Genomic DNA, 27717 nt, shown 5'->3' with positions numbered 1-27717 from the left:
GTATTTTTGGCAAAAATTTGACGATTCTGGAAAGTGCTCGAATAAATTATTTGATGCACTATTCCGACGTAGTTTTGCGAGCGAAATCGAATGAGCACGGTCCCAATAGGCTGCGAGCATCGGATCAAAAGTTACAGCTGAAAAACCAAAGATTCGTTTCTGTACTTTCTGCACTGCTCTTCTTCCCTTCGTAAATCCGCTCCCGTTCGTCCTACGACCCTTTCGCAGCGTTTTCTGCAATCCTGAGGATCCAATTACTCCAAACAGGGCCACACGAATCGATTCTGAGACGCAAAATTTTTTGGAAAAAAAAAAAAGTAAGGCTAACCCCTTTGTATTTTTGGCGAAAATTTGACGATTCTGGAAAGTGCTCGAATGAATTATTTGATGCGCTGTTCCGACGTAGTTTTGCGAGCGAAATCGAATGAGCACGGTCCCAATGGGCTGCGAGCATCAGATCAAAAGTTACAGCTGAAAAACCAAAGATTCGTTTCTGTACTTTCTGCACTGCTCTTCTTTCCTTCGTAAATCCGCTCCCGTTCGTCCTACGACCTTTTCGCAGCGTTTTCTGCAATCCTGAGGGTCCAATTACTCCAAACAGGGCCACACGAATCGGTTCTGAGACGCAAAATTTTTTGGCCAAAAAAAAAGTAAGGTGAACCCCTTTGTATTTTTGGCAAAAATTTGACGATTCTGGAAAGTGCTCGAATAAATTATTTGATGCGCTACTCCGACGTAGTTTTGCGAGCGAAATCGAATGAGCACGGTCCCAATGGGCTGCGAGCATCGGATCAAAAGTTACAGCTGAAAAACCAAAGATTCGTTTCTGTACTTTCTGCACTGCTCTTCTTTCCTTCGTAAATCCGCTCCCGTTCGTCCTACGACCTTTTCGCAGCGTTTTCTGCAATCCTGAGGGTCCAATTACTCCAAACAGGGCCACACGAATCGATTCTGAGACGCAAAATTTTTTGGCCAAAAAAAAAGTAAGGCTAACTCCTTTGTATTTTTGGCAAAAATTTGACGATTCTGGAAAGTGCTCGAATGAATTATTTGATGCGCTACTCCGACGTAGTTTTGCGAGCGAAATCGAATGAGCACGGTCCCAATGGGCTGCGAGCATCGGATCAAAAGTTACAGCTGAAAAACCAAAGATTCGTTTCTGTACTTTCTGCACTGCTCTTCTTTCCTTCGTAAATCCGCTCCCATTCGTCCTACGACCTTTTCGCAGCGTTTTCTGCAATCCTGAGGGTCCAATTACTCCAAACAGGGCCACACGAATCGATTCTGAGACGCAAAATTTTTTGGCCAAAAAAAAAGTAAGGCTAACCCCTTTGTATTTTTGGCAAAAATTTGACGATTCTGGAAAGTGCTCGAATAAATTATTTGATGCGCTACTCCGACGTAGTTTTGCGAGCGAAATCGAATGAGCACGGTCCCAATGGGCTGCGAGCATCGGATCAAAAGTTACAGCTGAAAAACCAAAGATTCGTTTCTGTACTTTCTGCACTGCTCTTCTTTCCTTCGTAAATCCTCTCCCGTTCGTCCTACGACCTTTTCGCAGCGTTTTCTGCAATCCTGAGGGTCCAATTACTCCAAACAGGGCCACACGAATCGATTCTGAGACGCAAAATTTTTTAGCCAAAAAAAAAGTAAGGCTTTGTATTTTTGGCAAAAATTTGACGATTCTGGAAAGTGCTCGAATAAATTATTTGATGCGCTACTCCGACGTAGTTTTGCGAGCGAAATCGAATGAGCACGGTCCCAATGGGCTGCGAGCATCGGATCAAAAGTTACAGCTGAAAAACCAAAGATTCGTTTCTGTACTTTATGCACTGCTCTTCTTCCCTTCGTAAATCCGCTCCCGTTCGTCCTACGACCTTTTCGCAGCGTTTTCTGCAATCCTGAGGGTCCAATTACTCCAAACAGGGCCACACGAATCGGTTCTGAGACGCACAATTTTTCGGCCAAAAAAAAAGTAAGGCTAACCCCTTTGTATTTTTGGCAAAAATTTGACGATTCTGGAAAGTACTCGAATAAATTATTTGATGCGCTATTCCGACGTAGTTTTGCGAGCGAAATCGAATGAGCACGGTCCCAATGGACTGCGAGCATCGGATCAAAAGTTACAGCTGAAAAACCAAAGATTCGTTTCTGTACTTTCTGCACTGCTCTTCTTTCCTTCGTAAATCCGCTCCCGTTCGTCCTACGACCTTTTCGCAGCGTTTTCTGCAATCCTGAGGGTCCAATTACTCCAAACAGGGCCACACGAATCGATTCTGAGACGCAAAATTTTTTAGCCAAAAAAAAAGTAAGGCTAACCCCTTTGTATTTTTGGCGAAAATTTGACGATTCTGGAAAGTGCTCGAATGAATTATTTGATGCGCTGTTCCGACGTAGTTTTGCGAGCGAAATCGAATGAGCACGGTCCCAATGGGCTGCGAGCATCAGATCAAAAGTTACAGCTGAAAAACCAAAGATTCGTTTCTGTACTTTCTGCACTGCTCTTCTTTCCTTCGTAAATCCGCTCCCGTTCGTCCTACGACCTTTTCGCAGCGTTTTCTGCAATCCTGAGGGTCCAATTACTCCAAACAGGGCCACACGAATCGGTTCTGAGACGCAAAATTTTTTGGCCAAAAAAAAAGTAAGGTGAACCCCTTTGTATTTTTGGCAAAAATTTGACGATTCTGGAAAGTGCTCGAATAAATTATTTGATGCGCTACTCCGACGTAGTTTTGCGAGCGAAATCGAATGAGCACGGTCCCAATGGGCTGCGAGCATCGGATCAAAAGTTACAGCTGAAAAACCAAAGATTCGTTTCTGTACTTTCTGCACTGCTCTTCTTTCCTTCGTAAATCCGCTCCCGTTCGTCCTACGACCTTTTCGCAGCGTTTTCTGCAATCCTGAGGGTCCAATTACTCCAAACAGGGCCACACGAATCGATTCTGAGACGCAAAATTTTTTGGCCAAAAAAAAAGTAAGGCTAACTCCTTTGTATTTTTGGCAAAAATTTGACGATTCTGGAAAGTGCTCGAATGAATTATTTGATGCGCTACTCCGACGTAGTTTTGCGAGCGAAATCGAATGAGCACGGTCCCAATGGGCTGCGAGCATCGGATCAAAAGTTACAGCTGAAAAACCAAAGATTCGTTTCTGTACTTTCTGCACTGCTCTTCTTTCCTTCGTAAATCCGCTCCCATTCGTCCTACGACCTTTTCGCAGCGTTTTCTGCAATCCTGAGGGTCCAATTACTCCAAACAGGGCCACACGAATCGATTCTGAGACGCAAAATTTTTTGGCCAAAAAAAAAGTAAGGCTAACCCCTTTGTATTTTTGGCAAAAATTTGACGATTCTGGAAAGTGCTCGAATAAATTATTTGATGCGCTACTCCGACGTAGTTTTGCGAGCGAAATCGAATGAGCACGGTCCCAATGGGCTGCGAGCATCGGATCAAAAGTTACAGCTGAAAAACCAAAGATTCGTTTCTGTACTTTCTGCACTGCTCTTCTTTCCTTCGTAAATCCGCTCCCATTCGTCCTACGACCTTTTCGCAGCGTTTTCTGCAATCCTGAGGGTCCAATTACTCCAAACAGGGCCACACGAATCGGTTCTGAGACGCAAAATTTTTTGGCCAAAAAAAAAGTAAGGTTAACCCCTTTGTATTTTTGGCAAAAATTTGACGATTCTGGAAAGTGCTCGAATAAATTATTTGATGCGCTACTTCGACGTAGTTTTGCGAGCGAAATCGAATGAGCACGGTCCCAATGGGCTGCGAGCATCGGATCAAAAGTTACAGCTGAAAAACCAAAGATTCGTTTCTGTACTTTCTGCACTGCTCTTCTTTCCTTCGTAAATCCGCTCCCGTTCGTCCTACGACCTTTTCGCAGCGTTTTCTGCGATCCTGAGGGTCCAATTACTCCAAACAGGGCCACACGAATCGATTCTGAGACGCAAAATTTTTTGGCCAAAAGAAAAGTAAGGCTAACCCCTTTGTATTTTTGGCAAAAATTTGACGATTCTGGAAAGTGCTCGAATAAATTATTTGATGCGCTACTCCGACGTAGTTTTGCGAGCGAAATCGAATGAGCACGGTCCCAATGGGCTGCGAGCATCGGATCAAAAGTTACAGCTGAAAAACCAAAGATTCGTTTCTGTACTTTCTGCACTGCTCTTCTTCCCTTCGTAAATCCGCTCCCGTTCGTCCTACGACCTTTTCGCAGCGTTTTCTGCAATCCTGAGGGTCCAATTACTCCAAACAGGGCCACACGAATCGATTCTGAGACGCAAAATTTTTTGGCCAAAAAAAAAGTAAGGCTAACCCCTTTGTATTTTTGGCAAAAATTTGCCGATTCTGGAAAGTGCTCGAATAAATTATTTGATGCGCTACTCCGACGTAGTTTTGCGAGCGAAATCGAATGAGCACGGTCCCAATGGGCTGCGAGCATCGGATCAAAAGTTACAGCTGAAAAACCAAAGATTCGTTTCTGTACTTTCTGCACTGCTCTTCTTTCCTTCGTAAATCCGCTCCCGTTCGTCCTACGACCTTTTCGCAGCGTTTTCTGCAATCCTGAGGGTCCAATTACTCCAAACAGGGCCACACGAATCGATTCTGAGACGCAAAATTTCTTGGCCAAAAGAAAAGTAAGGCTAACCCCTTTGTATTTTTGGCAAAAATTTGACGATTCTGGAAAGTGCTCGAATAAATTATTTGATGCGCTACTCCGACGTAGTTTTGCGAGCGAAATCGAATGAGCACGGTCCCAATGGGCTGCGAGCATCGGATCAAAAGTTACAGCTGAAAAACCAAAGATTCGTTTCTGTACTTTCTGCACTGCTCTTCTTTCCTTCGTAAATCCGCTCCCGTTCGTCCTACGACCTTTTCGCAGCGTTTTCTGCGATCCTGAGGGTCCAATTACTCCAAACAGGGCCACACGAATCGATTCTGAGACGCAAAATTTTTTGGCCAAAAGAAAAGTAAGGCTAACCCCTTTGTATTTTTGGCAAAAATTTGACGATTCTGGAAAGTGCTCGAATAAATTATTTGATGCGCTACTCCGACGTAGTTTTGCGAGCGAAATCGAATGAGCACGGTCCCAATGGGCTGCGAGCATCGGATCAAAAGTTACAGCTGAAAAACCAAAGATTCGTTTCTGTACTTTCTGCACTGCTCTTCTTCCCTTCGTAAATCCGCTCCCGTTCGTCCTACGACCTTTTCGCAGCGTTTTCTGCAATCCTGAGGGTCCAATTACTCCAAACAGGGCCACACGAATCGATTCTGAGACGCAAAATTTTTTGGCCAAAAAAAAAGTAAGGCTAACCCCTTTGTATTTTTGGCAAAAATTTGCCGATTCTGGAAAGTGCTCGAATAAATTATTTGATGCGCTACTCCGACGTAGTTTTGCGAGCGAAATCGAATGAGCACGGTCCCAATGGGCTGCGAGCATCGGATCAAAAGTTACAGCTGAAAAACCAAAGATTCGTTTCTGTACTTTCTGCACTGCTCTTCTTTCCTTCGTAAATCCGCTCCCGTTCGTCCTACGACCTTTTCGCAGCGTTTTCTGCAATCCTGAGGGTCCAATTACTCCAAACAGGGCCACACGAATCGATTCTGAGACGCAAAATTTCTTGGCCAAAAGAAAAGTAAGGCTAACCCCTTTGTATTTTTGGCAAAAATTTGACGATTCTGGAAAGTGCTCGAATAAATTATTTGATGCGCTACTCCGACGTAGTTTTGCGAGCGAAATCGAATGAGCACGGTCCCAATGGGCTGCGAGCATCGGATCAAAAGTTACAGCTGAAAAACCAAAGATTCGTTTCTGTACTTTCTGCACTGCTCTTCTTCCCTTCGTAAATCCGCTCCCGTTCGTCCTACGACCTTTTCGCAGCGTTTTCTGCAATCCTGAGGGTCCAATTACTCCAAACAGGGCCACACGAATCGATTCTGAGACGCAAAATTTTTTGGCCAAAAAAAAAGTAAGGCTAACCCCTTTGTATTTTTGGCAAAAATTTGACGATTCTGGAAAGTGCTCGAATAAATTATTTGATGCGCTACTCCGACGTAGTTTTGCGAGCGAAATCGAATGAGCACGGTCCCAATGGGCTGCAAGCATCGGATCAAAAGTTACAGCTGAAAAACCAAAGATTCGTTTCTGTACTTTCTGCACTGCTCTTCTTCCCTTCGTAAATCCGCTCCCGTTCGTCCTACGACCTTTTCGCAGCGTTTTCTGCAATCCTGAGGGTCCAATTACTCCAAACAGGGCCACACGAATCGATTCTGAGACGCAAAATTTTTTGGCCAAAAAAAAAGTAAGGCTAACCCCTTTGTATTTTTGGCAAAAATTTGACGATTCTGGAAAGTGCTCGAATAAATTATTTGATGCGCTACTCCGACGTAGTTTTGCGAGCGAAATCGAATGAGCACGGTCCCAATGGGCTGCAAGCATCGGATCAAAAGTTACAGCTGAAAAACCAAAGATTCGTTTCTGTACTTTCTGCACTGCTCTTCTTTCCTTCGTAAATCCGCTCCCGTTCGTCCTACGACCTTTTCGCAGCGTTTTCTGCAATCCTGAGGGTCCAATTACTCCAAACAGGGCCACACGAATCGATTCTGAGACGCAAAATTTTTTGGCCAAAAAAAAAGTAAGGCTAACCCCTTTGTATTTTTGGCAAAAATTTGACGATTCTGGAAAGTGCTCGAATAAATTATTTGATGCGCTATTCCGACGTAGTTTTGCAAGCGAAATCGAATGAGCACGGTCCCAATAGGTTGCGAGCATCGGATCAAAAGTTACAGCTGAAAAACCAAAGATTCGTTTCTGTACTTTCTGCACTGGTCTTCATTCCTTCGTAAATCCACTCCCGTTCGTCCTACGACCTTTTCGCAGCGTTTTCTGCAATTCTGAGGGTCCAATTACTCCAAACAGGGCCACACGAATCGGTTCTGAGACGCAAAATTTTTTGGCCAAAAAAAAAGTAAGGTTAACCCCTTTGTATTTTTGGCAAAAATTTGACGATTCTGGAAAGTGCTCGAATAAATTATTTGATGCGCTACTCCGACGTAGTTTTGCGAGCGAAATCGAATGAGCACGGTCCCAATGGGCTGCGAGCATCGGATCAAAAGTTACAGCTGAAAAACCAAAGATTCGTTTCTGTACTTTCTGCACTGCTCTTCTTTCCTTCGTAAATCCGCTCCCGTTCGTCCTACGACCTTTTCGCAGCGTTTTCTGCAATCCTGAGGGTCCAATTACTCCAAACAGGGCCACACGAATCGATTCTGAGACGCACAATTTTTCGGCCAAAAAAAAAGTAAGGCTAACCCCTTTGTATTTTTGGCAAAAATTTGACGATTCTGGAAAGTGCTCGAATAAATTATTTGATGCGCTACTCCGACGTAGTTTTGCGAGCGAAATCGAATGAGCACGGTCCCAATGGGCTGCGAGCATCGGATCAAAAGTTACAGCTGAAAAACCAAAGATTCGTTTCTGTACTTTCTGCACTGCTCTTCTTCCCTTCGTAAATCCGCTCCCGTTCGTCCTACGACCTTTTCGCAGCGTTTTCTGCAATCCTGAGGGTCCAATTACTCCAAACAGGGCCACACGAATCGGTTCTGAGACGCACAATTTTTCGGCCAAAAAAAAAGTAAGGCTAACCCCTTTGTATTTTTGGCAAAAATTTGACGATTCTGGAAAGTACTCGAATAAATTATTTGATGCGCTATTCCGACGTAGTTTTGCGAGCGAAATCGAATGAGCACGGTCCCAATGGGCTGCGAGCATCGGATCAAAAGTTACAGCTGAAAAACCAAAGATTCGTTTCTGTACTTTCTGCACTGCTCTTCTTTCCTTCGTAAATCCGCTCCCGTTCGTCCTACGACCTTTTCGCAGCGTTTTCTGCAATCCTGAGGGTCCAATTACTCCAAACAGGGCCACACGAATCGATTCTGAGACGCAAAATTTTTTGGCCAAAAAAAAAGTAAGGCTAACCCCTTTGTATTTTTGGCAAAAATTTGACGATTCTGGAAAGTGCTCGAATAAATTATTTGATGCGCTATTCCGACGTAGTTTTGCAAGCGAAATCGAATGAGCACGGTCCCAATAGGCTGCGAGCATCGGATCAAAAGTTACAGCTGAAAAACCAAAGATTCGTTTCTGTACTTTCTGCACTGCTCTTCTTTCCTTCGTAAATCCGCTCCCGTTCGTCCTACGACCTTTTCACTACGTTTTGTGCATTCCGGAGGGTCCAACTATTTCAAGCAGAGCCATGCGAATCGATTTTCAGACGTAAGATTTTGTCACGCAAATCAAAGGTCAGGCTCACCCCTATCATTCCGTCTTAAAATTTCGATGATTCTGAAAATCGCCGGAAATCATTCTTTCAGGCTTTATCTCGACGTAAGCCGAGTTCGATCAGGCGGCAAGCAACGCATCCAGAGTTACAGCCAAGAAACGAATGATTGTTCATGTTATTTATCTGCTGTCCGTTCTGCTCTGGAATTGATCCTTCGTCGCAGTATGTCAACTTCATATAGCGAAGGGGATCAGGAGCTTTGGATCACATAGCGCCAATGCTTGTCTACTTCATGCTAATCATTACCAACTAGAGATGAAGGAGAACGTAGACAATTAACGATGAATAGAACATCATTTTAATAAAAATATCATTCAATATACACATACAAGATATAATAATACATGATACATCCTCATAATCTTCTGAATTAACGACTAAATCACAATTCTTCCGGACCGTTGTATAGGAGACAACATCTAGTGGAATCACTCATTCAATATTATCGTTCACACCTATCGCAACAATACGTCGATATTCATTCATCCATCCTTGTTGTACAATGGTAGTTAAATCATTGCAACATCATCGAACAACAATAGTAGAATAACGCGAACCAAGAAAAAATTTGTTCAAACGACGTAATATACATGATGTAACATAGTTTCACGCAAACGTGATACATGAGGCCGCGACTATATCCCCTTACTACACATAGATCCTCATATCATATGACCGTAATCAGTAAAACGAAAAGAAATATTCATATAAATGACATACTTAGCAATAATTTGTCGATTACTGTTTATTGTCGTAGCGTTTCAACCTGTGTTTATAACGCTTCATTCTTTTTCAATCCTCTTCAATTTGTTCTGTACATCAAAAAATAATCACATAGGTCAACAGTCACAGTATATTACGCCATTTGTAAAAGAAAAAAGTTAAACGTATCTTAGAAAGCTAGGGGGTTAATAATAAGATCGCATATTTTGTTTGATTTCCATTAGAACGGATAAATGAAAAAAAAGAATCGAATAGCTAGGGACTTTTTTTGGTCAACTATCCAATATAATTTACTGACGTTCGTGATCGCGAACCATTGTCAATGTTGATGCATATTGTAATTACATAATCATTAAAAAAAAATTCATATTTCCTACTTTCGTCGTATTTCTAAATGCAATGTCATACACGGTCTGCATGGAACTATCACGTTACTAAGTATTACAGTATCAATATATACAACAAGTAATTTAAAATAAGAGAAACTAGCAGACAACTGACAGAAATATTTGTCTGTGATTTTGTGTGTTTTATTTATTTTTTTTTTCTCATCAAGGAACAAAACCGGAAAAGTTAAATCCTGCATTTTCGTCGTGAACCAAGTCAGTCGCATCGCCTCGCAATCTTTTCAATCATTGTACCAGGCACAAAACTAGCAATTCTCTTGAAACTTCAATTTCTCTAGTCCTGTTAACAGTCATTAAATGAGTAAGAGATCGACGACTAAGATCCAACTTTTGCTTATTCGTTCGTTCAACATATAGTAGTGGTAATAAAAAAAGGCACGTTTCTTAATTAATAATACACCTAGATTGTGTCATCTCCGGAGGTATCGCGATTAGCATTCCGATCGCAAATTTCCGTAACGTCTAATAACGCGATTCAACGAAACCAGTACGAAAATAAAAGATCAGAAACTGCCGGACAAATTGCGATACGAGAGTAAAAAATCTCAGAGACCTAATCGTCCGTATCGATTGAAAATCGTGATCGCAACGGTTGATTGCCTCTTGATTGATTAATTAATTAATTCGTGAAGTGTCTTAGTTACAAACATGAACATCAACACTATACCTATACATGCCGCAAATAACTGCGGTACCTATTAATCGCGAATAATGGCGAGACGATTGTTGCGTGAATAACGCTACAGTATTATTTATAAGCTACTGACGCCTTTGAGCTCCTCTATATGCGCCTGACCAGTTTTCTCTTGATCCTGAAACCGGAAGTCACAGCAAAGGGAGAAATGGTCGCTGGGATATTGGTAGGACGGCACGCGACCTTCGCCGATGTCATCGGATGTTGGAAACTGGAGAACGGCGTTCACCACGAAGGCGTCTTTGTTGTAAAATACGTAATCGATGGTGTGACAGACTTCGCCCTCGTCTCGGACCTTCCACGTCGTGTAGGGTGGCTCTCTGTCCATCGAAGGGACATCCTTGTTGGGTGAAAAATCTGCAAGTCGATCTGCACGTTAACAAATTGGCACAAAAGAAGAAAAACGGTACAAGGTATGGCGAGTACAACTACAAGAAGTAAAAAACAAAAAACCGAGACCAAGTGTAACGCGAACAGGAAGTCCGGAATGAGAGGAGGAACTGAAGCGAATGATCTCACGCCTGTTTATACCCAGAAGTCTTTCGTGTTCAGTTGCGACTACTTGGAACTTTCACCGTGTAACGTATAATGTGTACAAGTAACCGTGCATTGATAAAGGAGAAATTTACGTGTATACATGTAATGAACAAGTTTCTGCCGGACATTGGTCTTCAATTTTACGTTTTCATCGTAACTCACGTACAAGATATTGAAAATAACTCATGTAAAAATCTCATGACATGGGAGATGAGGGTAAGCCGACAAAGTTTTCAAAGCTTTGGAAATTTGTTACAAATTTGAAAAATTTCAATCCAATCAAAGTGTCTTAATTCTGATGAATATTAACAGATCAAATCGTGTCTAGATTCTTCAGACTCGATCATTGCTTTCTTCTGCAGTACAAACTTCTGGGCATATATTTGATACGTCGAGTGTTTCGAATCCAAAGTCGAAAACGAGTTGGAGAGATCGTTTAGAAAAAAACTCGTCTAATTTCAGCGATGAACGAAACGCGAGTTTGAAAATCATTAGGAAAAATATAACGAGAATGAATTGTCAATAGTCGGATGAATATTGCAGCATGTTTAAATCGTTCGCGGGTGTTTGAGCTTTGTTTAGAAAAGTTCGATTAGAAACGTTCAGCGTCAACTTTCGCGGCAATGTTCGTGCAAACGTTTAAATTAGCATCTATTTACGAAGATTGTTGGAGAGCTGGGTACGGAAAGCCCAACTCGTAAACGAAGTAAACATTGTCCGACGACGATTGATCGCACCTGCATAAGCGCTTCCTAAATTAAGTCCCGGATATCCCAAGACTGTCCGGTAGATCGGTTCCGTCGGTTCCGCGTTGAAATCTCCACAAAGAATAACGGGCCTTCCTTCCGCGCTGGAATGGACGAAATCGAGGAGGTCCTTGCCCTGTTCGTTCCTGAGGGTCGATAAGAGGGCGCCTTTTCTGGCTTTGAGATGAGTACCGGCTACCAAAAACTCCCTGCCGGTTTCCCGGACCCTGAGAACGGCGACTACGGCGACTTGGTTACTCTGGACTCGCCAGACCTCCAGCACCCTGGTGTCGGACTTGACAAAGTCGAACTTTTCGCGTCTGTAGAAAAGCGCGCATCCGTCAGGCCCGTTGTTGCCGTCGAGGTAAAGGCAGGGCGAATCCGGTTTCGGGAAGAAGGTGCCGGTGTATCCTTGGGTCTCCAGGCAGGCCTTCAAGAAGTTGAAGTGGTCCACCTCCTGGAGGCAGATTACATCCGGTGCGTATTCCAGGATCTCCTGGACGATCTGATATCGCCTGTTTCCCCATTCCAGAGCGTCCTCCGGACAACAGACGAAACTGTCGTTTGTTGTTCCCAGTGCTGTTGAACATCGAATGATTACATCTTTATTGTTAATAGGAAGTACACGTGGACTGTCACATGTGAAGCCAAGAAGTTGACGACACACAAATGCAGCTGGAAGGCCGCGATTTTTATTAACGGATCGACTTACATTGCGACAATACGTTCCACTGGAATACTCGTATCTTGTTTGGGCTCTTCAACGGCTGCACGCAAGCTGAAAGAACATTAATTAATTAATCGTCGATCGATGTAGACGGAATTGAAAATCTTTGATTGGAAGAAACACGATTGCAGTGTAGTTTATTGAATGGAAAGCGTAAGTAGAAACGTACCGATAAGTCTGAATACGGAAACAAGAATGTGAAATAATCGATGATCAATTAAATTTGTAAGGTGAGATAATATTATCAATAACTGAAAGGGTTTGGAATAATTTTGGAATATGATGAATATACATTAGGATACTTCAGGAAAAAACATAATCTACGATTTTCCACGATTTTTTTCTGGAACACCATAATGTACATACGTCATTTTTCCCCTTCGGGAAATTAAAAATACACAGACTGTACAGTTATACTAACTTTTTTTAACAGCGTTGATTTGTAGCATTTTAAAATCGTCCGCAGTATTGACGCCGACATCTTTGATCGCGCCTTTGAAATGTCGTCTCAAAAGTGGCTGAACGCCTTCGCATCGACACCGATCGAGCATTTCCGAGCGAGTCATTCTAGCCGGTAGATTAATGTCCGAGTCCTGGGCATCCTCGTTTAGAATTTTAGGCGACGACGTGAAACTCCCCATCCTGAAAATTTGTAATGGATAAAACATGTTAGGAATATAATCTCACTACCAATCGCTATGTCGTAAAATAAAATTACCCAACGGATAACTATTTCTACTTTTCTTTTTTCTTTTACTGGTTTTCAAACAACGTCGATCATTAAGAATAATCTTGAATTATATCGCAACGCGTTTCAGTGGGTCGTTTAGTGTAAATACTGTTTTTCTAAAGGTTTTATTTCACTATTTTTTAAGACAAATCATTCAACTAAAGTTTCTCATAATTTTCACATCACATTTGTTGACATTTAAACAAACTTTATACATTTCTTCGACGGTAAAGTAGTGCGTATAACTTAATGTATATTGCGCGATACGAAAGATAGGAACGTATGGAAAAAAAAATTGTAGTCAAGATATCTCAAAAAGCATCTTCTTACGTCATCTTTATTATTAAATACCTATACCTATCGCCTAAACTAGAATAATTACGATTGCTTTGGTAGTTCTTCTTTTACGAGCTAGGCAAACGTGAAAGAAATGCAAATTACGTTTTTTTTTTTTTGTCAAACAAAAACTACCAAAGCAATCGTTGCTTCTTGAGATATCATGTCTACACTATTTTTCACCTGCGTTTCTATCGAGCCAGTATACGTTAGGTTATATTCACTATTTCGTCTCCAAAAAAATTCACAAAGTTTGTTTAAACATCAATAAATGCAATGTAAAAATTATGAGAAATTTAATTTCAATAATTCGTATTTAAAAAAATACCCAAAAAAACGTTTAAACGAACAGACTTTGCACTCTGAACGACCCCGTCAACTTCCTTGTGTAACGATACATTATCTGACTTAATGCGTACTGCGTGTGTCATATTATGTATACCAAACTTTCTAAACACTACGGTTACTGCTGCCTTATTACTTATACACACATATATATATATTATATACACACACTCATCGATTATTATCGGTTAGATATCAACAAGCCCGAAATTCGAAAGTATACTTTAAGCAAGTTTCCGACTAAGCAAGCAATAAATAAATGCAGCGGATAGTTTCCCGTATATCCTAAACACCGTGTCGCTGAGAAGTTGTAGGTAATCCGGTTTTGTCTTACTTATTGCGTAAGACCTACGGACTTTTAAATGCGGAGTTCCTCGTCTCTGCGCAACCTTCCAAAGGTTTTATGCACGGTACCGCGCGCGTATTACGGAACGGCATTTAAATTCCTGACCTGTCCTCAGGGTTCGATTTCCTGCAGATCGCCGGTCCGCCTTACCGATATTCGCATTATGCCTACCTGGCGTATATTTAACCGGTTTTGCTTTCTTTGCACGCAAACATCGTCGTGGATCGGCTACTTCCTTGTCGCATCGCGATCAACGTCGCGACCCAGTCACTGTATCATCGCTTCCGGCTCGTAAGACGCGATCGGTAACGATTGAAAAATAAGAAGGGAAAGATAAAAAATAAAAAAAATAAAAATAAAAAAAAAAAACACCCGAAACACCAGCTTCGGAGAATGATTTATCGAATCGAAACATAACCTGTTCTGTTCAACAATTCCGCCGCTCCTTTCCATTTCAATAACATCAACAAATTCATACGATCTGCCAAGTTGAGATTCTTCGTTCATCAACGTCCTTCAATGTCGATCGCTTGCTTCTTAATATGATTGAGATTACGATGCAACATTTATGAATAATAAACGTAAGCGGATGTGTTTGTCTTGAACGTTGCAATCGATGATTTTGTAATCGTTGATTTAAAAATGTTCCACTTGTTTTACAAATTTCTTACACACTTCAAGTCTCACAAATAATGGATTCCTGCATTCGTTAATGATTACGATTAGTCAATCGGACGTTTCAGATCAGATATTTGAACTCGTGTTTCGAAAGAAAATATCAAACTTCAGTGTTAAGGTGTATTTGAATTTTTAATATCTCAAAAATCTTGTGAAAAAAGTATCCACGTTCTTGGCATATGCTTATCGAGTAATTACGTCACTGTTCTCGACTTGGAAGCTCGAATGCAACTCATGATTTTCCGTTTTTCACTGTTTTATAAACAGACTCGAAATGACACTGAAAGTCACGTGCAAAATGAAAGAAAAAATATTCGCGTCAAGAAGCGAATCAGAAATCGCAACCTAACAATGCAAGTATAATTATTGTCAAGGAAAAAACACGGAGAAATGTTTCAACAGCCAGTCGACAAACGTATAACATGTTTATAACAGAAAGATGCTAACAACAAGTCGTAATTAAATATCTTTTCGTTACTTTAATTACGAGGGGATCGAACGTTGAAAATTTGACTGAATTGTACATTTCTAAGCTACGATAATTTTAGAAAAATTCGAAAGAATCAAATACTAAAATTCTAAAGAAAAATTTGTGCATCGATTTTTCATTTAACACCGCTTCAAAATCACGAAAATAAATCTATTAGAATATTTAACGATTTCAAAGTGTTTCGAAATAGAAATATGGAATATCCATTTTATTACGTGAATATTTGACAACACCTCGACCTGCGACAATATTAAATTGGGTGTCAAGGAGGCAAACTCGGTCTTTTCGAGCGTAAATTTGCAAGACGAGTCGTAGATGAGCCGAAGACGAATATCGCAAATAAGCGATCCGAAAGAACCGTCGCTTCCTGGTCGCACACGATTCTTGATATAACAATAGTATGTTATGCGTTTTTTCACGAAGCGCGAAATCGAGGTTAGAGTCGCGTAATGTCAGATTTGTTCGCGACAGCGCATGCGCGCAGTGCGGAAAAGACCACTTTCAACTCCTGGGACTTAAAAGCGGTATTTTCAGTACTCCGCGCATGCGCATTCGCAGACTCACTCGACCGTCATAGAAACGGATACTTTGTGTACGGAGAACACGCGTGGAAAAACGCGTAAAACATGCTCGCGTTACGTGAAGTATAAATTCTCAACTCACCGCCGATCCGAAAACAGACCGAAGTGAAAAAACTAGCTTCGGATCAGACGAGCTTTAATCGAGACGTGCGAGACGGGCTTTAAGCCGTGGCCGTGGCTGGCACAGGATGACCTAGAGTCACCGTGGCTCTGGCAACGCGACAAGGTCGTTGTAGTTCAATGTCATACGGAAGGAAATCTCGTTAAGCAAGCCCTAGCGAGACGCATGCACTGCAGCCGATTGGCCGTGCCTATTTTAAGTCCACTTGTCGTCTTTACAGATGCTGCTTTCCAATCCAAACGCTAAAGACGACACGACGTTGAATATATATACATATATATATATATATGTGGAAATTGTGTTATACACCCGATGCGTGTTTACGATAACGAGAATAGGAATAATTGCGTATAATGGGTGTGCGTATAGAGACGAGAGATTTCCTGACAGAAATCGGATCTAGGTTACTCGGAGGAAAACACCTTGCGATAAACAAAACAACGCTTACGCGGTTCAAGTTTCCATCGTCCGGCTCAAAAAGCTCTCCGATGTACGAACAAAGCTTTGGGATTAATGTCAAGTTTTCTCGACTCTCAAATTATTGCAAGTTGATCGTAATGAGGTTCCTGACTCGGTACGAAAAAAGAAATCTTTGCCATGAAAATTTTCGTGAAAATATTCTATTTGCAGGAGCATCCCTTAGTGAGCACTATATTTTTTGGAGCCAAAGATCAAGAGATATTTTCTTGGGTATTGAAATTGAACGAAAGATGAATTCCGATGTTTTACACGTGTCTCAAGTCATTTTACAGGTTTCCTAGACAATTTATTTAAATTAAAAAAGTGTAATAACTGTTAATAAAAAATTTCGTCTTACAATATATTCAACTTAAATCGTTAAACGTTCAAGAATAGCTATGAAAAATAATTTACAAAAGACTACCGGCTTTTTATATCACGTGTGTTTATTATTAAAACGCAAAGATGCGGATAAATTGTTTATAGGGGTATAAAATAAGATGTTTGTAAACATACTAATTGCGAGTAGGTATACTTGTACACATGATGACGAGACGTTGTAAAATTAGAAATTAATCATGTAAAAACTGGCAGCGTGACGTAGGATTTTCACTTTAGGAAAATTTTTCCAGTCCAATGTCAGGATTTACTTTCATTACAAAACTGTCTGAATACTTGGACAAACGCGTATTTCTACAGGTTTCAGAATACACAATACCATTCATTGACCGTTTACTGAAGTAGCTGTTTAGCAATTGAGATTAAGGTCGTGTCATCGCGGTTCGTTTTGCTTAGCATTTTTTAGAAAATAAGGAAGTCTTCTATTGTAACGGCTTCGAGTGTGGTGTTAAAATTTCCGAAAAAATAAAACTCGGGATTCGTGTAGAATTTACCAAGAGAATTGTGCCGCCGGCAATCATTAAGCTGAACCGATGCAGCCGTACAGGAATTTGGTGAAAACCGTTGAACCTCTCGATAAGTACAAATAGCCTGGACTGAATGCTTCTAGAGAGACAAAATTACAAGTGGAAGTAAACCTGAACACGATTTAATCCTTATCATAATCCTTTACCGAGCCGTGAATTACCTGTTTCCTGAAAGGCTTTCTAATTTAACCTTTTGAAACTTTCATCTGTGAATAGTTAATCCCTTGTTTGATTGGTGCACGATAATAAATGCTACGACACTATTGAAACTCAGTGATTAATTTTGTTAAAACGAAAAACTAAAACTTGATATAATAATTAGGTATTTTAGAATCGAGTCTCCTCGTTATTGAATTCTCGTATATCATTAAGTGTATAACGTTATTTTATCAGTCAAAATGACTGTTCAAAGTTTCTTTTAGTTTCCAACAGATGATCGTTGAAAGATATTATTTTTCTATACGTAATACAAGTTATTCATAAGGTATTCATAAAAATCCGTTTCTCGACTGAAAACCTTCGCAGGCAATGCCCTGTGATCATTTTACCAATCAAAAAAACTAGTAATCCACCACAACCAGTTACAGATACGAGTATCAAGAGTCGATGTACTAAACAGATATCAGATACGTATGCAAAACAACCACAGTATCGAACACGTTTAAATCGCACCGATTCCGCTCTCAAGTTCACGGCTTCAAACTTACAAATTGGCCAGTCGTCACGTGAGTAGCAAATAGAGCATTTTCGCAGTAGTTTGGGGTAAAAAAAATAGGCCAAGTTCACCTGTTGCGACACGTTTTCACGATTTAAATATCTCAACGTCACGTATGCACGTACAACAAATAAATATAAGTATACCCGCGACCTGCGATAACGCGATAAACGTGAAGTTGGCTGAGATAATTAGATAAAGATTATCTGATAAAACAGTTGAACGACACGCACACCGTGTTGTTACCTGAAACGGACGAGGACTGTCCTGAGATATCTCATGTAAAATACGTGGGCGGGCGTCTATCTGCACTCAATAAACGAGCCGAACAAACTCGGCGTTGAAATTCAGGTTCCACGGTAAATAAAACTGCACGCGTGACGCTTACGAACGTTGCGGTAAATAAACTCTTGTGAAATTAATCTCACGCACGCGAAAACCCGTCAAACACGAATATCCGACAGGTAGCAAGCCGTCCGCCGTCGGCTACCAGCTTCGGATACTTCCGAAACCTCCGTCAAACGCGTTTCTGGCTCTGAGGCAACTCGCTCTGCGCAGGCGCAAACGCAACCGCAGACACAGGATGACGCTAGTGACGTCACAGCGGCACGCCGACCGCCCGAAACGTCACGAAAGACAAAAGCGGTGAGGTTTTGTAGGAAATTACCGACGTGCAGAGGTCTTATCTCGTTGGATTTTTACCGAACGAATATTTGTCAGCAAAGCAATTACATCATATCTACGTTTGCTCGTTATAGAGAACCCAATGCATGGTGATGAAAAATTTGTTGAATCTGTTTCAGACTGTTTGCGGAGAATTTTCTTGTCCGGTGACAAAAATACCACGTGGACACTCAATTGAACTAGAATTTGACATCGATCTAACACTATTTGATGATGCGTTGTGACCAATTCGGCGCGAACATTTTTCTGTAGCATACTTCACTGGAAAGGATCAGTGTTTTATAAATTTTGAAATCGATTCTCGATAAAAAAAAAAAAAACTATTTACGCTACCAACTGCAGGAGTCTCCGTTTCTTTGAAATATATTTCTCCTTGAACTAAATGCATCATTTTGTTTACCCTTTCGAATATTCAATAGTCAGCGGTCAAAATAATAACCTGCCGATTTGCATTTTGGCAGGAATGAAGAAATCAGATACCACCGTAGGTTGATATACTATTTTATGTAATCTTGAAGAATTCGGTAAAAGCACATTTTTCACAAAAAAAAAATATATATATATATATATATATATATATATTTAAAGACAGAAACATAGAATTCATCTGTAATTGTAAATATTTCTTCGATGTTTTCCCCGGAAATTTTCAATCCACAAAATTCTCTACAAATTTTTTGTCACAATTTCTTTGGTATAGAATAATTTACGTTTCAATAAATCGTCGGCGAAATTAATTAAAAATTACGAAATCTGTGACTCGTGCAGTTAATAATAAGTCGGCTTTATTTTTATCGTGCAATTGACTATCCGCGTTACGAGATTTTATTCGGCTGAATTTCTACAATAATGACATTTCGAACGACGACTAATCAAGCCTTCGCCGATAAATATACACTATACACAAGATACCCGCTGCATTAATTTTTCCCAATTAGCTCAAGGTTGATTTCAAAATATCCTACGAGTTGCAGCGTGCTGTCACCAATTGCTTAGAGATGCCTAGTGATGAATATGAGACTCAGGCGCGGATTAAGGATGCACGTTGCAAAAAAAGACCGAATGTCGGTGACGGAAAATTAAATCGACTAGGGTTAAGAAAAATATGTTTATTATAATATTTCTCCTACGCAATTAAGTTTGTATAAAATAATATTGCATGGGGAAACAAATTTTATATTACGATGATGAATAGTTTACAGAATTCCCGAACTTTGTGCAGAAAATTCTTTGTAATCGGTTTGCACCGAGACGTTGATATTCGTGCGATTCTTTATTCGTCAAGATTGAGAGTTTGAATACCACCATTTTTTTCAATCTAGGTACTATTTTGAAAAATTTAATTTTGAAAATCGAAAGCCAGAATATTTCGAGGGCCTGAGTCCATAGCCTTTTTAGCCTTACGGCTGATTCGGGCCTGGATTATATCTATATCACAGGTACGCGAGACTTATCAATCAATCGATAATTTCTATTATCTTCGGATGTAGTAAACCAGATTGTCTGCCGACAATGAAAATAGTATTAACGTATACAACATCCTCCTTGATAACAACGTTGTCAATATTAATTAAAAGAAAAAAAAAACCACACATACGTACGTGTGTATTGATCGATTGATGAAACCCGACAAGTTGAGTACCATTCGAAATGCGGTACTATATATGTATACATACAAAGTCATAAATTTCGAAACCGATGCGGACTTTGCAGCGATACTGTTTTTTTTTTTTTAAACCTTTTTTTTATCTATCTGCGGAAATATGTAACATTACGTTAATTTCGTCATTCCGCCTCTTTTCACAGAGTAAAACGATTCGAGATATGCGGATACGTCACATGGCTGATTAGCGGTAACCCCGAAAAATAAAGAGCAGACGAATATAACAGCGAACTTGTATTACGTTGAATTCCTATCGCCGTGTAATCGCAACCGGTATTTTTTTTTTTTTTTTTATTGTCATTTTTCTAATCAGCCGCCAAATTCGATGACGCGTATATCTTGGAAATTTTCAATCCAGCAATTCAGAGTTTCGATCCAATGAGTAATAACAACTGCTGATCGCATCTATTAGAAGAGTAAAATTGGTGAATCAGAGGCGTGATTCAACTTTCAAATACCACGGATTTTTAACTCGAGTCGAGATAGAGCCGGTTTTATTTTCCGGTCACATTTAGGACTTCAATTATTGTCGCAATAATTGACCCGCTGATTACTCGCGGTTAAAACATACGTTAAAAACGTATTAATATTATGTATCGGTTCAATGCACTCTCTTCAAGTCAAAATATCATTTAAATGTTTTTTGATGGTTGATCTCTTTTTTTTTCGTTTTTTTTAGCGTCAAAAAATTCGGTTCTGTATTTTCAACGTATACAGAAACCGATGATTACTGTCCAGACAAACCAGATGATAATGTTTAATGGAAATTTCGAACGATTTTCATACGAGTTTTCAAGTCAATTATCACACGATACGATTTTCAGTTACTGTTAGGATTTGTAATTCTGTAAATAAAAGAAACAAAAAAAATAAAAACTACCGCATCACAAGTAAAAGAGGATAAGATTTCGCAAAATTATTTCATGTCAAGTAGTTCCGAGAAAGCTTTGATCAATCATCGCAGTTTTTTAAGTTTTTCAGAAATTTTCAACCAAGTTTTCGTAACTTTGACAGTTGAAATCCATCATCGCCTTGAAAATTCGAAATGGTTAGGCAATAATTTATTCCAAGTCTAAAGAAGCCTAAATTTTTTTTTGCAACTATATATATTATATATATGTATGCAGTCATATTCACTTACCAAAATTCGCACAAAAAAAAACGAAAAAAAAAAGATGAACGCGCTGTTACATACACACTGTACGCATAAATTACTGATTTAATTTCCTGCCTGTATAATTGAGTTACGACTTTCACACATTGGCAAATAAATTGCAAAATACACTTCCGCAGTATATTAATTTGGCAATATCCGCACGACGCGACGTCAAGTCGAGAAGATTCGTCTCTTTATCATTTGAGAAGATTACAATTTTCGCGCGCGTCGATATGCGAATAATAAACAAAGCAACATTCCAAAGGCATAAACCTAAACTTAAATTACAGTACACCAAAGTTGAGGAACAATCTTGTCTCCTCGGCATCTCTCTCTCTCTCTCTCTCTCTCCCTTTCTCTTTCTCTCCGTCTTACCGTTGAATAATGAAATGTTGCAAATGATACGGTTTAAGGCTATCTTCTTTTGCGGTTGACGGCGCGGGCGTAATGGCGAGTGTCTCGTCATTTCGCAGCGTTAGAAACATCATTTGCGAAGACATCGCTGCGCTGCGCTCACTTGATATACGATTTTTAACTTTTTCTTTTTTTATACTACCAAGTCAATTTCGCAATCATACAGCGAAATTAGCCAGATTTTAATCCTCCTGTCTCGCTGTAACGCGAGATATCTCACTGAACAAATACTTTCAAACTTCTTTACTCTCAAATTGTCGATTACAATTTTATACTCGAACACTCGTCAAAGTGTATCGATCCACATTCAATGTACTTATCAATTATATCAATGCACGGATGAAGATAAAAATTTTTATCCTCAACTTTACACTGGTACACAACTGTGAATTTTATCCTATAACATTAATTTACTTTTTAATCGATCGTAAACAATATTCTTTCTCAACTTTTCAACATTTTTTTTCACACCAATTGCGCTTATACGTTGTAATTATATTCACACGAAATTATCACTCACTGGAATACACTGAGGATATTTTAATACGTTGTTGTTGTTCTTGTTATTATTATTACTATTATCTCACCGATTATTGTAATATTAATTTTTGTTTATCGGTACTCATGGAATTCACCGTACGTATGAAATAAAATTAATGAAAATAAAAATCGCCACTTTCATTCGATTCGAATTACGGTAAAGAACGAAATGAGAAATCGATTTTCGAACGATTCCTTCAAACCCCGTTTACGTTAGTTTACAGACTGACTCTTTACACTCTGGGGGCCCGACTCTTATACCGATCTCGAGCTTTGACATCTTCGCTCGCCTTCCCCCTCCAATGATTCGCTCTCTCTCTCTCTCTATTTATTTATTTCTCTTTCTCCCGCTCTCTCGTTCTTCCCGTATTCCCCACCGTTTTACAGTGCACAAGTTAGCTTTCTCTGACGAGAAGTCACTCGCAACCTGTTTGTAGTTTTATTATTCATTCTTATTATTTGTATTCGTTATCCAGGCACCTGTCGTTCGTCCGAATTTGAATTTTCCGTCGCGATTTTCACGCCATTTCAACAGTTGTGAAAATCATTTTACCGTGCCAAATTACCACCGTCATTTATTCGTCCAATTTTCTTCGTATTCAATGCTGCGACAAATTTTCGTCGATTTTAATTCAATCCTTGCATTTGTTGCGTTTCAATTTTTCTTCCGCAATTGCTCGAGCCTTGTTTACTCTTTTTTTAAGTCCGTTTTGCACACTTTGCATGTACATGTATACATGATTCAAAAATTAGAAATTGTTCGAACAATTTATATTTCCGGTCCATCGCCGTAATTTTCATTCGCGAATTCGTTTTCAGATGATATGGACAAAAAAAAAAAAAAACCCAAACGAATCGCTTGCGCGGAAAGTCGCGTAAAAGTGAATTTCTTCCCGATTAATAATTCCATTTCAAAACGGCGTCGATTCACTCACAGAGAAAGTTAAAAACCGCGACTGCGATAACGAATTCCTGATGAATTTTTTTCTTCACACACTGCATGTGTGTAAGAAAAAAAAAAAGATAAGAAAAGTTTTCAACGTGTACGTGTAGAAATTTATTTATTTGTTTATTTTGTTTTTTTTTTTGTCTTTTCTTCTTCACGGAAACGAAAAATGCATAATTTTACAATGGTTGATACACAACTCTCGTATTATAACCGCGCGCGTGATATTGTTGTTATTATTATTATTATTATTATTATTATTATTATTATTATTATTATCATTATTATTATTATGTATTACTTCAAGGATGGAAAAATACGGTGTGAAAAAGAAGTTTTTTTTTTTTTTGTTTTTATTCGGTCGGCCGAGCGTATTTCAACCATTGGCAAATTGACAGAGACAAACGTAAGATAATCAGGAATAACTTCCAGACTTCCTTGATTTTATTTTATTTATTTATTTATTTTTTTACAAAGAATGAAAAAAAATCACGCGCAGATCATGAATCATTTTCATAATCTTCCAAGAGCTTCTGGATGATGTAATACGTTTAACGCTAAACGAGGATACTGCGGTACGGACACTCGTGACGTGTTGGATGAGAAGGAGAAAAAAAAAAAAATAAATGAATAAAAAATAAAAAAAAATACGAAAAAAGACGGAGATGAAACGAGACGAAATTTTCTTTAACAATTGTAAGTAAATGAAATACAAGATATTACGGAACGACGAAATAAGTAAAAACGCGAATGTTTGAAATTTGGAAAATTAATTTTACCGCACAGATTCGTATTGCGAATAAGTTGGATCGAATAATTAATTAACTTCTAATCCGTACAACGTATAAATTGCACTTCATCGTCGGTGCAACGGTCTATTGGTTAAGGTCAACGGAATTCCTACAAGTCAACCCGTCATCGGTTGTTTCATATGACCGATTACACGTGGATTGATAGAGAAATCGATGCTCTTGTGTGCGTTCGGCGAACGTTTACTACGACGTAAAATTTTATTGCCAAGGCCCAAGGTGAATGTTACCGTCATGCGCAATGTCTGCGTGACATACAACGTGTGTACTTGTTGCATTGCAACGGTACAATGCATATTTTTTCTTATTAAACGCGATTTAATAAGAAAAATAGAATAGAATTTGTTCGTCCGTTTACTTCATTTTTCCTTTTTTTTTTTTTTTTTTTTTTACACCACACAGCGTGCACTCTTGATCTTTGCTTTTTTACCATTTTCTCGAGATATATGCTGTGTGTAGACTCGTTGTTAAATAATTGTCAAGTATACGAATTAGGGGTAAAATTATCTGACAAATTTTTTTCGTACAATTATTCTCACGTTCCGAGGTGAACGTTGAAAATCGTTCGAAAAGTGTTTCTACGCGCAAGGTAAAAAGACATTTGGACTAAATGTTTGCATTTTGACGTGAACGGATTATGTGAAAAGTACACGTGATTCGGAAAAAAATGACACGTCGAAATCTCTACATAATTATACGGAAATTTCAAATTTCTTCGAATACGCCTAATTTGAGAGTAACGATTTCACGTATGAACTGAACGTTTTTAACTGTTTTCCTTTCTTCTATCGCAATTCGAAACTTTTACTGTTATATTTAGTTAACAATAAATTTTTTGTCATGTAAATTATTACGGAATAGATAACACGAACAATAATTATATCTCAAAATAACCATGCCGTTACTCGTATTTTTTAATCACCAAAGTTTTTGCGCCGAAAAAGCAATGACGACGGAAATTTTTCTATTCTGCAGTAATGACGAATGACTTTTGAAAAATTTTCTCTTCCTTTTCTCGTGACACCCTCGTGGAAAAAAACCCTAACTTGAATGTAAATTTCCCGTAAGAAAAAAGTTAGGGGTACGAATTTACATCCAAGTTGGTTTTTTTGTTTTTCCGTGAGGGCAAAAGTCGTTCGAGATTTGATAAAAATTTGATAGCCAATCACATACACCTGACAATTATAACGAATTACGATTTATTCGAACCTCTGCGTCAAGTTTTGAATAAATAATTTTAAGCTTTGGAAATCCTGGGCATAATTCTTTCAACAATCAATTTACATCGACTTGAATTGTAGTTTCACGGGTTTGAAACGATGTAACACCGATGTGTCTTGATTCGTATGAAAAACTCGCCGCGATGCGAACGGAACAACACTAAAATACTTTCATTAACGAGCTGTTTTCTCCATGAACGATCACGAATTTTCCAATATCGTATAATAACGATATAATCGAGGCTGCGACAGGTATGGAATACACACGTGAAATCCACAGGTCCGAAGAACAAGAAACGGACCGTTCGATTTTCGTCAGTTTGACTAAATCGGACAACACCTTCCTAGATTTTCCATTAAAAATTAGCCCCTTAACAATCGTTGGGAAAAATCCAAAACAATCCAAGGGAACAAATGTGTTTCGGTTATTTTCCAGTTCTCTGCCGAGCATGAAGACGAGAAAACATCTCCGGCAAGCCGCGCACAACGTACCCAGATCGTTACACACATATGCATAAATAAATCCAAGATCCAAGGGATAAGCGTATAATAGGATGTGATATAAGGTAGTCATAACATCACGGTATTAAAGAATCGCCACCTTGAGCGTCAAAGGCTTCTTCTTACAATGATGTACGTACGTACTTGTGCGCGAGGTTACAGGTCCCCATACGCCTGTAACGCGAAATGATCGAGGAACGATAAGAGGGAAGACATTGTTCGAAAAAAAGAAACGAACGAACTGGGACGTCGTAGATTTGACGAGGCCCTTTTGTAAGGATTTTTCATTGTCGTACGAACCGACACGTGGTATAATAAATAATATCTCCTAAAAGGGATCAGCGTACGCACACACGCGTGTACACAACGTACATACGTGTACCTATTTGCGCAAAGCGTTTTTTTCAGTTACGTCGTCGATACGTTCAATCGAATCTTTGCAAAGATCTCGCGCCCGTTTTCAATACCTCACCTACCGTACAAATAATACTTACAAACACGGGCGAAGGAAATCCTGTAAATTTCCATTTTCGGTACAATGGCGTAAAAAAAAAAAAAAAAAAAAAAACAGGCGGCCTCACAAATAATACCCTATGACGTTTTGTTTACCCCTTAAAACTTTACGCTGTACGCATCACGTGTATAATCGTACGTTTACTTTACGCGTGGTTACTTTTTTCTTTTTTTTTTTTTTTTATCTTCGTTTAAAAGGAGAATCAAATACGGCCGCGCGTACAATTTTTGATGTTGATCTTTTTGATTAAAAAAATAAAATAAAAATAAACGTGCCACTTGTAGCATTTTTTTAATACTACTCCGGAATCCGTCTTCTCTGGAAGTTTTTTTTTTTACTTCCCGCTACCATTTTCTTCTCACCTTACTACGAATGTTGTAACACGAGTCGAAAATAATTCCTCCGCGAAAATGTCTTCATCCGTATATGCGAAAGTTACAACCTACGATTCGATAATTTCGATTACACTTTTTTTTTTTTTTTTTCTCATTTGCTTCTTCTCACGATTTCCATACACAATTATAAGAGTTTGTTTTACGTTTATCCCGCTCACTTCCTGATTCCTCAACGTCACGTGACTTTTCATCGTTGCTAAACGTGGATGTTTTATAACAGATCGGTTAGCTATTGTCACATGAGAAACGCGTTTCTTACTCAGAGATTATCACTTGATAAGAACAATTACGAATCATTTATATTCGTCGTTACGTATCCTCGGGGACATAATTAAATACGATAGTTAGAAAAAAGTGGGATAACGACGCAGTCTTTCTATGATTTTTCTATGATTAATACGGTGTGATAATGAGAATGTTGGAAATATACGGGATTAACCTTAAATAGCATTTGCAACACGTAAAAGAACCACGGGAAAATTCGTAATGTGGAAACGATTTAATAACGAGATAGAAAAACCCACGTACATCATTTCCTACAGCTTTTAGCAGCTGGAGTGATTCTGCAGTTTGAAATAAATTAATTTCTTACATAAAACGACAAAATTACTCTGATAATCAGATCAGGAGTAAAACTTTCTCGCTCATTCAGATCTCGCTACTACTTTGCATAAATCATGCTGTTCAGGTTTACTCTGTGTTATTTAATCTTGAGGTCTAACACAGTTCCGTTCATTCAAGGTTTTTGAGGATGAATTGACGTTAAAGCCTCGTTTAACTAAAAAAGTAGATTAAACCTCAGAAACTGATTTTGCGTTGCAATAACCGAAAAAGGATCGACGATGGCGCAAAATGGTTGGGCGTGCCTCGTTTTTCGTAATTCTAACAATATTCAAACAGTTTTTTATTAACGATACCGATTTTACTGAATTTTTCTAGTTACTGTTGCAAATGAAATTTTTCTCAGTGT

At 39.2% G+C, this 27717-nt stretch overlaps 1 protein-coding gene across 6 annotated transcripts in view; it reads right to left on the bottom strand.

The window, feature by feature from the left end:
• Window positions 1-27717, bottom strand: part of LOC124176761 (nocturnin) — a 40545-nt gene that overhangs the window by 1924 nt on the left and 10904 nt on the right. For 2 of the 6 annotated variants that reach the window (XM_046558423.1, XM_046558425.1), the window contains exons 2-5: window positions 12600-12820; window positions 12164-12229; window positions 11443-12030; window positions 8620-10525 (exon numbers count right to left, since the gene is read on the bottom strand). In XM_046558423.1, coding sequence (XP_046414379.1) covers window positions 10227-10525; window positions 11443-12030; window positions 12164-12229; window positions 12600-12820 — 1174 coding nt within the window. In that variant the 3' untranslated portion in view covers window positions 8620-10226. Of the gene's footprint in view, window positions 1-8619; window positions 10526-11442; window positions 12031-12163; window positions 12230-12599; window positions 12821-18138; window positions 18400-21783; window positions 22584-27717 lie in introns of those variants that run through there. The other 4 variants (XM_046558424.1, XM_046558427.1, XM_046558426.1 and 1 more) reach the window with 4 other exon arrangements.

This window comes from Neodiprion fabricii, chromosome 2 (genome assembly GCF_021155785.1).
Source record: "Neodiprion fabricii isolate iyNeoFabr1 chromosome 2, iyNeoFabr1.1, whole genome shotgun sequence".
Lineage (NCBI taxonomy): Eukaryota > Metazoa > Arthropoda > Insecta > Hymenoptera > Diprionidae > Neodiprion > Neodiprion fabricii.
Note: the sequence above shows the minus strand (reverse complement) of the source record. Positions and strands in the feature narration are given on the sequence as shown.